At 41.3% G+C, this 12749-nt stretch overlaps 1 protein-coding gene across 1 annotated transcript in view; it reads left to right on the top strand.

Moving 5' to 3' along the window:
• Positions 1 to 12749, top strand: part of TMPRSS7 (transmembrane serine protease 7) — a gene marked incomplete at both ends in the record, with an annotated part of 31498 nt that overhangs the window by 15411 nt on the left and 3338 nt on the right. The window contains 8 exons of the mRNA XM_084279371.1: positions 207 to 319; positions 1955 to 2061; positions 6630 to 6766; positions 7939 to 8046; positions 8672 to 8782; positions 9910 to 10026; positions 11503 to 11680; positions 11863 to 12131. Coding sequence (XP_084135497.1) covers positions 207 to 319; positions 1955 to 2061; positions 6630 to 6766; positions 7939 to 8046; positions 8672 to 8782; positions 9910 to 10026; positions 11503 to 11680; positions 11863 to 12131 — 1140 coding nt within the window. The remainder of the gene's footprint in view (positions 1 to 206; positions 320 to 1954; positions 2062 to 6629; positions 6767 to 7938; positions 8047 to 8671; positions 8783 to 9909; positions 10027 to 11502; positions 11681 to 11862; positions 12132 to 12749) is intronic.

Below are 12749 nucleotides of genomic sequence, written 5' to 3' on the forward strand. Positions count from 1 at the left end.
AAGCATTCCTAGACTATTATATCCCCTGTCTGTCCGCATCATTGGGAAGGGTATCCTTTTACAACTTGAACCCCCACAAATATGATTCCTAAGTTGCCCTGTTTTGCAATGGAAGACTTCTGATAAATTTAGATGCTTAGCCCACCAAATAGCTTTGTTGGCAGTATACTAAGCTTTACCAACTTTTGCATCCTTTCTTTCCCTAGGGTGTGGAAAAGCAATAGTGACAAAAGAGAAAGCTGGCTATGAAGGGAGAATCACAAGTCCCTATTACCCAAGTTACTACCCTCCAAAATGTCTTTGTGCATGGAACTTCCAGGTAACATGAATGTCTCTCTCTTAGGCAGTGTTGTGTGTTTTGGGCATGTAGATCCTGTTAGTCATAGCAGCAACAATTGTGTAGGAAACAACCTGAATCCTTGCAGATGTGGTAGTTTATGGACGTGTTGTGGCTGAACAGCTGACAGTGCTCAGGTTTTATGTATTGAGGTGTGTTTTGGGGTGTTTTTTTGGCTCTGTGCACTTAGTCTTAATGAAGACAACATAATTCCTACACTGTTCTATTATAAAGGTGAAGAGCTAAGTTCTGATGTTTAACATGTATAATTACTTCATGGCAGAGAATGTAAGACTTTATTTCCTTTAATTATCCTTCTTCCCACAAATTTGGAAAAATAGTACATAAAAAAAAGACTCTTCTAATCTAGTAATGACTGCCACTTTTCTAGTATCTCTCTTGAGTTGATTTTGTTACACCTAAAAGCTGAATTTTTGTTTTCTAAGGTGGTCTGTCCTCTCAGCAAAATCCCATAGACTGTTTTTTCTTGGTAACATTTTTTCTGAATTTTTAAGGTATTTTTCTGTAAGCAAATGACCGAAAGTTTACATGAAGTTTAAAATGATTTTGGTATGCCCTGTCTGATGGCATTAGTGTTTCCCTATTGGTCCTGCTAAAATATGATCTTTCATTTAAGGTTTTCCCTTCAGTGCTTTTCTCTCTAAAGAATATGGCAATGGATACGATGCAGTCCACTGTTAATCCATCTTTCTGCTTATGCTGCTCATGCCTGGTTGAACTAATGGTTGCCTACCTTAAATCACACCAACCTGAATGGAATCTGGTTAGCCATGACCTACAGCCTCTTCCTCTTCTAGAAAACCAAGGCAATAGCTTTTTAGTTAAACTTAAGGTTTTGAATGTATTCTGGATTTCTGATGGAAAGTGTCTGGATACTTAACATGGGCAATGTCCAAGAATTATTTCTGTAAACAGTTTAATTTCCCAGTAGTTCCATGCTAAAACATCCTCCATTTGTCAAATCATGTGTTCATGTTTCTCTGTATTAGAAAGGCGGGGGCCAGGGGGAGGGAACCGGCCCTTCTTTTTAAAGGAGCATTGTCTTGTCTTGCAAAAAGCATCTGTTCCTTTGGTTAAAGGAAACTCTAATTATGAATCCTCATGATACTGCTGGACTTAAAACCCTTTTGTAAAATGCTTGGCTGAGCAGGTGCTAGCAGAAGACTACAATATTGTGGTAGAAATAACTCCTAGCATTACAAAGCTGATGCAGGTATTCAGTGCAGTACCTTAGATAACAGTCTGCTGGGGCTGCGTGTCCCTGCACAAGTAAATTTGGAGGCGTTCGAGTGCTTTGATCTTGATACAAAAGCTGCTTTCTACGGCCAGTGGCTTTTTGAGGATGAAAGGACTGCTGGCTAGAGGGGGAGAAAGCCTGCAGCTGTGGTGGGGCTTTGCCAACCTTTGCTTTCACTCAAGACTGAATAGCTGGCAGGTGCCTCAAGTGCTGGCTGTTGAGCTGATGAAGTCCTCTCAGCTCCCAGAGCGTGGCATTGCCAAGCACCATAATTGCTGAGATAAGTCTGAAGACTTTTGTGTACTATGTCCAAAAAAAGAGAAGAAGACTGCTTGCACTGTCTTTTTTGCTCACAACAGACTCCACAGAAGAGCCTTGGTATAGCTCTGAAGTTTCATAACTACACCATCAGTGAGAAGAATATTAAAGGCTGCGAGAGAGGATGGTGGAAAATTAATGAACACATGTAAGTACATCTGCATGGGTTATTAAACCAGCATTACCAAAATAAACCTTCCCATCACTACTGCAGAGAAACTCCCAGAATTTCCACCAAGACAGAGAGTTGTGATTTAGCTCAGCCAGCAGCTAAAAAAACCCACACAGACATTCACTTGCTCCCTCCCTCACAGTGGGATGGGGAAGAGAACCAGGAGGGGGGGGGGGGGGAAAGGTGTAAGAATTGTGGTTTGAGGTAGAGAGTTGAATAGGACAGGAAAAGAAGACAGCAATGATGATCAAAAAACAAAGCAAACAAACTCAAACAAGCCAAGTGATACACAGCACTATTGCTCACCACCTGCAGACCACCAATCCCAAACTGCAGTCTTGCCACCTGACAACTGCCTTAAAGTTTTATACAGAACATGACATCATATGGTATGGTCAGTACAGTACCCCTTTGGCCAGTCTGGGTCAGCTGTCCTGGCTGTGTTCCCTCCCGGCTTCTTGTGCATCCCCCAGCCCCCTTGCTGGCAGGGCAGTACGAGAAGCTCAAAAGTCCTTGACTTAGTGCAGACATTGTCTAGCAACCACCAAAACATGAGTGTGTTATCAGCATTATTCTCAACCTAAATCTAAATCACAGCACTATACTGGCTACTAGGAAGAAAATTAACCCTATCCCTGAAAAAACTGGGAGATGGAGATACTTTACTGGTGTGCCTTACCATTCTTTCACTTTGATGTAATTGAATATTTGTAAAATGTATTTACATATTTTAAAAGTGCTATTCAAAAGTACTGGAAAGATGAAAAAAAAGAGCCTTTGGTACTCTCTGGAAAGAAAGAAAGAAATGGGAGAGTTAGGTGAAGGTGGATGTCCTCTGAACCCTAAAACAATTCTGGTTTTTCTGGAATCATTGAACAAGGTCTGTTAAAACCCTTTTAAGTGTAACTTAATTCTATGATTGCTCAAAAGGACATCAAACCTAATTAACTTCTCAGTGAAAGCTACTGCAATGAGATTATTTGGAACAGAAGAGTAAACTGCTTCTGCATTTCAGTCACTGGCTCTTGTAAGAGAAACCCCACAGACTGGCTGCCAAGGTACCGCTGTATTTATTAAGAAATATTACTGCTATTTTTTAATGGAAATATGGCTGCTTTCCCATGCAAATTGTCCACCCATGTTTCACCTGAATTTTTAAAGTAATCTTTCAATCTTCAGATGATGTGGCAAGGTTAGATTTAGGATGTGTTTTAACTTTATTCAAATGGAAACTTTAGCAAGGTCAGACTGGAAACTGAATTTCTGAACTGACTGCAGAAACTAAGCAAGGTCAGTCAGGCCTTTAAAGGTGTAAATGAAAGAATTATGGAGAGGAGAAAAAGCTTTCTTTGTTCTTTGATACTGTGTTGCATAGTAAAAATTCAGCTCGTGTGAAGCTCCTAAAATTGTGCCTTGATGGAAATTTGTTGCTGGACTAGATGGGCACATAAAAATACCAGTCAGAACAGACAATCTTTGTTTTTTGTGGTGGGGTTTCATTTGGTGGTGGTTTTACGACACACTTGGAAAGATTTGAGACATTAGGGATAGTTGAGAGATTAAGCAAAGGCGAAATCTGGAGGAAAAAATGATGACGAGTTCATAGTGTAACAATTCTCTATACAAAAGAGCACTTTTAATTAAGCCCACCAATTACACGTTCCACAGAAACAAATGTCACGTTATCAGCCTTAGAATTGTGCTTGGAGTTACTTTTGAAGTACTGCACAAGAACACATGCTTCCAATTTCTGTTGTAACTTGCTGATGATCTAAGCAGGTGAAGACAAGTTTTCCTTTGAGAATGTCTTTTTCACTGAAAATAAGGCTTTTGAACCTCTACGATTTCCTGTTCTCTACCTTGGGAAAAAAATATTCAAAGCATGAAATGTTTCATATTTGATTTCACACACACACACACACACACACACACACACACACACGATTTTAATGCCTAATGAAGGGAGGGGGACACAGACAGACATGGCATCCCCACCTTTTCAGGTTCCTGCGACTGCAGTTTACAGCATATTCTGCTATAGGAAAAAATTTTCGTGCTATCTTACATTAAAAGGTTTTAAGACGCTTCAGGAGACTGATCTTGGTAAATGAAGGCTGCTGTGCTGAAGATGGTGCCGATAATGTTCCTTCAAACCTCTAGGGACAACTTTAACCAGAGACACTGAATGCAACTACGCAGTTCTTCCCTGTCTGTCTTCCAGTGAAATGCAAATGTTCCTCTGCCTACTCAGAGGAGTTACAGATCCTTTTGATGAACTTCTCATAGGCAGAAATACAAACCTTTTAGACTGCTAGGGGTTTATGTGAACAGAGAGGCTGCCAGTGTTTTATTTTCACTAAAGGTGTTGGTACAACATTCCATAGTCTCTACAGCAGGATGCATGTACTACTCATCCCTTGAAAAGGTGTCCCGCTCCCTCCTTCGATGTATGGGACAGAATCCCCTTAATTTATTTCTCATTTTAGCAGTGCACAGAGTTACAGATGATGCCTTGCAACCTCCATTTCCCCTGGACCTGGAGATATGACTAGTAAAACAGCAGTCAGAGGCTCCCAAAAATCTGCAGCTCTGTCTTACAAATCCCACAGGCACATGGCATTTCTCACTGTGTACAGGAGAGAGCTTCCTTGATGTAGCTGTCTCAACTCTCCCACAGATGGGCAGGAGCTTCCTCTGTTTCTGGTGAGAGGAGATTGTTTTATGTGGCTGTGAAGTGGTCAACACAGCCTGCAAATTTCATTTATTTATTTATGGTTTTGATTTTAAATGGTGCCAGGATTTGTTGGAGGGAAGCTATCTCAGTCACTGACAGAAGGAGAAAAGTAGAAAATGCCTGTGGGCTAACTGAGGAGAATCAGATGGTTGGGTGGTCACTGTGCGCTTTGACAGGCTGTTCTAGGTTGTGAACATTGATGACGGAGATGACTGAGAAGATGACTTCCTGCAGCAGGAAGCCTCCACTTTTAGCCCTGATAGATTTATTTTTTTTTTATTTTCTTTTTCCCTCTTGTGGAGTGGTGTTGGGTTGTTTTGGGGGGCTTTTTTGGGTTTTTTGAGAAGTTAACTTTACTGTAGTAGAAAGCTGTAAACTGAACTTTTTTAAAAACCTGTTTTCAGGATGTATAAGAGGAGTCTATTTTAAATCTTTTCATCATTTATTTTCTGCATTGCTGGAACAGAATCTCCTAGATCTGTTAAAAGGATGTTTCATATTCGTAGGGTGAAACAAAGCACGTATTGTAACATGCCTAAGCATGGCCATTCCCTATGCTTCAGTGCAGTGTGCAGGACACCAGGCAGCATCTATCCACATGGAAATCTCTGCCCAATTTCCCTGCACTCATTGACATGAAGAGTGGTCCTGGCACAATGCCTGGTGTTGCCAAAACAAACAAGGGAAATACTTACCACTGGAGAATAGCCCATTAGTCAATTCTAACGCTGTGATGCCCGTGACCTAGCACTGCTGTCAAGCAAGGGTACAACGTGCCAAGTGTGCTAGGAATCAATAGAGCGGCTTCTGCTCTTAAATCTATTTAGACTGGTAAGTACTTTTCTTGACAGGAGTCTTTAAAGCTAGATGTTTTTATCAGTGCTGCATTTTTGGGGGCTTTTGGTGGAACAGAGGGGGAGAGTTCTTACTTCTAGTCCTAGAACAACTGGTACTGTCGATGATCACCAGTGTATTACACTTAAAGCTGTTTCCAGTCTTTAAAGCGTAATCCAGCACCATTTTCCTGTTGAATAGGATGGATTGGTTGGTTTTGCTTTGTTTTTCAGCTAGAGTAGCATCTAAATGCCAGTTGCAGCATTTTTAGCATCTTTGACAAAAGCAGCAACAGGAGTGCATTAGCAATGGATGGATTAAATGTTTGCTGGCATCATAGAGCATTTAGGTTTCTCCAAGTTCAGTGGCACTAGGCAGAAACCCAAGGAAGCTCTCTGCCAAAACGGCAGCTTGAAGGAGATGTGCACCCAAGGGATAGGGATGACTTTTTTCATCTAGACTAGTTATTTGAAAATATGACTTTCAAAGGTAAAATTTCCAGATTTTTAATGGTGGATGAAGACTAGGTGACTCCTTGGATATATTTTCAGTTTCCCTAGATCTATTTCCTTGGCTTCCAAAGTAGTTTGACCAATTTTATCCCAATGTCTTTGTCCTCTTCTTTAGGGGCAGTCCTCAAATTCAGAGCAGCAACATTTGCTCTCTGTTGTGCTGACCTTTCCCCTCTCACCAAATACTTAAATCTTCCCAAAAATCCAAATCATTGAAAACAGATGTCCAGAAGCAGTGACAAAAGTACCCATGTTTGTCTTGATAAATTTCTTCATTAGATCTCCTTTCTGGCAAAACATTCTGCTTGCATGTGTGTGCTCATAAAGGATTATGACCAGCATTTTTGGGGACTTAGGTACTATTTCAGATTTTGGTTCTGAATTTCAGTGGCGCTGACTTTTAAACTGTGTGTAAGGCAGTTGTGATGTGAAGGCTGCTCTAGAGCTCCATTAAACACTTTCAGGTACTGCGGTTACTACGTTGATCACCAAACAGTCTTCCATATCGCAAGTTCTGCTGCCAACATTGAACTTCAGTGCAGTTCGAAGGTCTCAGAGAAGCCGCTTCTGGTGGAGTATGGCAGCTATAACATCAGCCAGCGTAAGATGTATTTCATCTTTTTTTCAACTCACCCTTGCATTTGAAAAGGCGCAAACTGGACACAGCGCTCTTAAGTCCTACAGGATCTGAAATGGATGTACACAGGAAATTCTCTATTTGGTTTTCATTTTCTTTTTGAATCTTACTAAGCCATGTGACTAGCAAACCAAAGGCTTTGCTAGCTCGTCAGGGCTATGCAGCTGAGGCTTGTGGGCACATGCAGCATGCTCTGGTTTCCTATACAAACGCAGTCCGCTGTCTTCTGCATGGCCCTAAAAGCTGCCAGCATGGGTATGGCCATGGTGCAGTCAACTGAAGTCTGGTGTTCCTGTTTGGTTTCACCCCCATGTTTTGTTTGCAATGTTTCTGTTGCTACAAGGACTTCTGGGTAATGAACAGAGAGTACCAAGTAACCAACTGCTCATTCCAGTGTTTCCGTTGGTTTAAATACTTTTTATGCAAGTGGAAACCGTAGCTGAAAATAAAATACACCTCAAACTGTTGATAAAACAGTTTACTGGCTGTGAGGTTTTTTCAAGTCCTAGAACAGATAACTGTTTATTGGTACTTTTCCTCCTGTATTAATTTTACATATTCATGCTGTTAAAGTACTAGGGAAGCAATGGTTTGTAGTGATAGCTACATGTCCCATTAGAGCAATTCTATACAGGGAACATATGTGGAGTGAGTAAAAAGATGGCAATATGTTGATCTTACTTTAAAAAGCAAAAATTATTTATGTATTTCTTAATACAACATAGGTTACTAACCAAACTTACAAATCTTGGTAATTGAAAGTGAGACTGTCCTTTAAAATAAGATGACATTCTAAGCTGCTTTGTCATGCACCAAAAAAACACTAGGGCTGATTTGGTCTAGTCCTAGTATAAGAGTAGAGCCTGCAGTAACAGTTGAATTGGAGCTTTAGAGATGTGTTCTCTCTCTTTTTTTTTTTCTTTTTTTCTTCTTTCTTTCTTAAATCCTAGTTTTCCAGTTTTCAACATCTGAACTCCATTTAATTGCTGGCAATACATATGGACCATTAAAGTTAGATCAACTTCATCATTCCTTGGACAAGCTTAGAGACTCTAAATTGAAATGAGCTGGCAGTATTTGGGAACTTAAAAGTTGTTTTGTGGTGGTTCTTGTTTTGTTTTTTTTTTTACCCCCAGCATGTCCACCCGGGCATTTCAAATGTTCCACTGGCTTATGCATCGAGCAGATGCAGCGCTGTGACGGGGTAAACAACTGCTTTGATGAAAGCGATGAACTCTTCTGTGGTTTGTACTCATTTACTAGAGATCTTGACAGGAAAACCCGACTAATGTATTCTCTAGTCTTAGAAAGTAGCTGCAACACAGTGACATTTTTGGGGGAGGGGAGGAAATGCTTCTTTCCAGCTTCCTTTGTATCTCTAGGTACAAACTATCGGTTGGTTTCTTGCGTGCTTAGTTCGTAGTTATTTAGCATGAGATGAAACTAATAATGAAATAGAAAGCACAAGGAAGAAAGTTAATTGTGCAAAATCATCTGAAATGGGTATATTTTAGTTTTTCCTTGTGTGCCAAATGCTGGTAATTAGAAAGGTCTGTTCTGTTTTGAGATTAGCTATTTCATTTTCATGGTGGAATGACAAATTGTGTTGTGTGGAGTAGATGAGAGAGACGGTAGATGTCCATGGTGAAAGAAGGTTAGAACTTGGGCCACTCCATTTGGGGCAGTGTGTGAACTGAGGTGGGTCACTGAACTTTCTGTGCTTGACGTTCTCCATGCATAAGGTGGCACTTATATTCATCCTTGTCCCTCACAGTAAAGCTGTGAAAGCTGTACCTGGGCATAGTCAGAAGGGTGGCGTTAGTATTGCAAACGTGCTTTCTGCAGCTGATTTGACTTATGTTTTTTAAGTTATCCCTGAGTGGAACTGTAACTCCAGCTTCGCAATACAGGATAACCTGCTTGCCTGCAATGGAGTAAGTGACTGTGAGAATGGAAAAGATGAGCAGAACTGCACCCACAGTAAGGCAACTGTCTTGATTAATTTGGTTGGGTTTATTTCCTCTTCTATCACCTATTCAATCCTGACTTGAATACTGGATCCTGTATTTGAAGAGTTAGTAGATACTACAAAATCTAACACAGCTTATATAGTTCTGTTCAGTTTTCTGATAGGCTGATAAGCAACTTGTTATTGATTTCAACTGCTGCTTTTTAGTGAGCTTGTGAACATCTCTTTCAGCAAAATAACAGCAGAAGAAATAAGTGTTCTGGGTGCAGGATGAGGATCTAGGGGATTTAAAGATTAAATTCCAGATTTTATCTCTTTAAAGCATTTTCTATGGAAACTATTTCCTGGATCTGTTTTACCATCTGTAAAATAACTATAAAAATGATAGTTTCACTGGAGCAGTTTTCAGGGTTATAAGGTTAATGTGTTTAAAATGCTATGGAAGCTATAAATTTAGCATTAGCCAGATGAAAGTCTTGAGCTGGCAATTTCTTTAACTTTTTAGAATAAATGGACAGCATCACATGAAAGGGAGCACAACTGGAAAGTGCTGCCAGTAAATTTTTAAAAAGAAAAGTAATGGGTTTTGGCCTGCTTGCATAGACAGTCTGTGCAAGTGGTTGCAGGATACTTCTGTGTGTTGACAAGAAAAATGGATTTGGTCTGAGCAGCCTCATTTACTGCAAGCCACAGGGAAATAGGAGAATGCCAAGGCTGGGGCTGCAGCTTAACTGAACACAATTAGTAAGACTGCTTTCATTACTATCTTTCATTTCATATTAACACTGAAATGGAAAGGAGGGCTTCTTTCCAGAGCACTGAATGTTTTCTCTGTCTAGCCTAACACTTGCTCTACAGAGAAGTTTTTCGCTACTATATCTGTGTTCATTACTGCTATGGGAAAGGATGGGAGGAAATATCTGTTCAGGCTCAGCCAACTTGATTCAAGCCTTAGTACAGATGCAGTTCTACTTGAAGAGTTTATTCTACTCAGAGACTGGTTTAAGCCGTCCCAGCCAAAGAGCTCTTTTCTATGTTCCCTCCTATCTATTAATACGGCTGTGAATCTTTTATCTGTGCAGACACATCCTCACATGTCCAGCTGAGCCAATGGCTTTCCCTCCCCCAACTATTTCAGGTGTTCCTTGCACCAATCACACGTTTAAGTGCCGGAATAACATTTGCATTCGGAAGCAAAATGCAAAGTGTGATGGGACTGTGGACTGTATTGATGGAAGTGATGAAAGCAGCTGCAGTAAGTCCCTCTCGAATGTTCATCTCTTTGAGCTTTTAACTCTTCCACAATAAAGCCCTTTATTTTTTCCTGTTTTGGAATGGATACAACTCATGAAGCGGGTATTGAGTTTTTGTTGTGCCCTCTCAGTGACAGCAGGGTAATGACCAGCGATCAGTTTACTTCAGGTCTGGTTGTAGAATTTCCTGTGTGGTTGTGGGACGGTGAGCTCACTGTTATGTGGAGTCTTAGTCAAGTTGTAAGTCTTGTGTTAAGGAGCAGGGGAAGCAGGGTTAACTGCAGAGTGAACTTGGCGAGCTGGTAAGGCAGCATTTTTGTTGTAGCAGTAATGTCAGATACTTCTGTAGGAGTCAGGCTGTATTTGGACTTCAGGAGTGACACAGCCGCAGTGAGATAAAACCCAGGAGACTTTCACTTCTCTGTTTCTGATGGTGAAGACCCCACCAGTATTTCATAATATCAAGCTAGATTATAGTCTCCAAACTTCCTGCAGAAACCTCTGTACAAGCTTTACAGCTTTCTTTGCTGTTAAGTGAACTCATGATTGTTACAGCAGTTGCAATGAAAGTGGGTTTAGGAATAGGTGCTTAAACTGAATATTCTCAGCTGTTTTGCCTTGCCCACAGTTCTTTCTGGCATGCTACCTGTATGCCAAATCTGCTAGCACCCACCTTGGACCCAGCAGGACACTAGCTATGTGCCTACTTGTGTTTGGAACATGAATGCTGCTTTTAACTCATATTGGCTGGGTGCTGGAAAGTGCCCAGCAGCATTAATGCTTGTGTGTGGGAGTGCAGGATGAAGCCTCCTGTGCAGAGGTTTTATGTGCATGCACTAGGGATGGGCACGGGGCCCTGCAGAGGGGTCTTTCTCCATTGCTCCTCATTTTTTTTTTTGTGCTCACTTGAGACTTCCTCACCTGTGAGTTAGTAACTATTTCAGACTTTCAAGGGGTTTTTCCATCCAAATTAATGTTTAGACCAGCTGCTTTCTGAAACAGTAAATGACCAAACTCCACATATGTGGCTGCTACTGTAAACCTTTTTCTTGCATTGTTCCCACTGTTTTGGCGAGGAATAAGTGTCCTGATCCTGAATTTACTTCCTCCCTGGTGGACTCTGTGACAGTATTAAAAAGAGTTGAGGGATTGTCTATTTTTGTATATTTATTTTGATACTTATTAAATCAAAGAATCCTTTGACCTTTCTGACACAATAACCAATTAGAGACCAGTTTCTGCAGCAGAGCTAGAAAAGAAACTTATTAAATTTCCCAGGCCAGTGCCTGTTTTTTATGGAGTCGCCTCTCGCTTCAGAAATAGAGGAGCAAAATAAGGATGTTTCCTGATCAGAGCAGGACAAGGAAACAGATATGAAAATGTTTCAAAGTGCAAGATTCGTTCATGCCCTGTGTGGGAAGCAGCCTTGTCAAAGGGAAGCACTGTCGGGGGATTATAACCTGAAACATCCCTTGCAGGTTGTGGCAGCAGCCGGAGCAGTAATCCCATCTCTCGGATCGTAGGTGGCACAAACACAGAGGAAGGTGAATGGCCTTGGCAGGTCAGCCTCCATTTTGTGGGAGCTGCGTACTGTGGGGCATCGGTGATCTCCAACGAATGGCTTGTGTCTGCAGCTCACTGCTTTCAAGGCAGCAAGTAAGCCCTCTCCCCCTTACCTTTGTCCCAGACATCACCAGAATCCCAAAGCTCCTTTAGCTTCCAGAGTTTGAACCACACTGAGGTGGGATGAGCCCTTGTCTTTCACTCACCCTGGTGCTTGGGGAATGGTTTTGGGTACTTTTACTGAAGATACGGCTCTTTTGTTTGCTCCCAACCAGGCTGGCTGATCCCAGAGCATGGCGTGCTCACCTGGGGATGCAAATGCAAGGCCGTGCGAAGTTTGTATCTGCAGTGAGACGGATCATCACCCATGAATACTACAACAGTGGGAACTATGACTATGACATTGCGCTGCTGCAGCTGAGCAAGCCGTGGCCAGAGACGATGAGCCATGTCATCCAACCCATCTGCATTCCTCCCTTTTCACACAAAGTCCGCAGTGGAGACAAGTGCTGGATAACAGGTTGGGGCCAAAAGCAGGAAACGGGTGAGTCTTACAGCTTCAGTTTTGATGTTCACAGCTAGACTTGCCACCTGCTAAATTGCATTCATCCTCTTTATAAGTAGCTGTGAGAGAATATATGGTTGTGAACCAAGTACAACCACCTTTTGAGGGAAGGATGGTTGTACGGATGTATGTGTCATGGTATGGTGTAGTGTCTCCCTTTGGCCAACTGGTTAGTCACCTGTGCAAATTGAAAGGCCAATTATTTGAAAGATAAATGTGATGCCTCAAAAAGATAAAATGGTTTTCTTTTCCCAGCTTCCCTCTTTTTTTTTTTTGATTCATTGATTTACACAATTTTATTGCCAAACCAGTCTTTTAAGTGTTCTTCGAAACATATTACATACCAGCGTTATCAAAGCCTGAAACAAGGTTTCATGATGTAAAGCAGCATTTGCATATTTGAATAGGTTGGTGATGTTTCTTTGGCTATATTCAGATACTGAGAGGGTCGCCTGGTGACAATATTAGAGCTGTTGTACTGAAAGGAGGAGACAATTCAGTGGAATTCTGCTTTTCTGGAAGTACATATCTTATAGAAAAGAGGTGTTTTTTACCAAAACTTTAAGACAGAGAGGACCAGATTTTGAGAGGTGTCCA

This window comes from Gallinula chloropus (assembly GCF_964237585.1).
Source record: "Gallinula chloropus genome assembly, chromosome: 1".
Lineage (NCBI taxonomy): Eukaryota > Metazoa > Chordata > Aves > Gruiformes > Rallidae > Gallinula > Gallinula chloropus.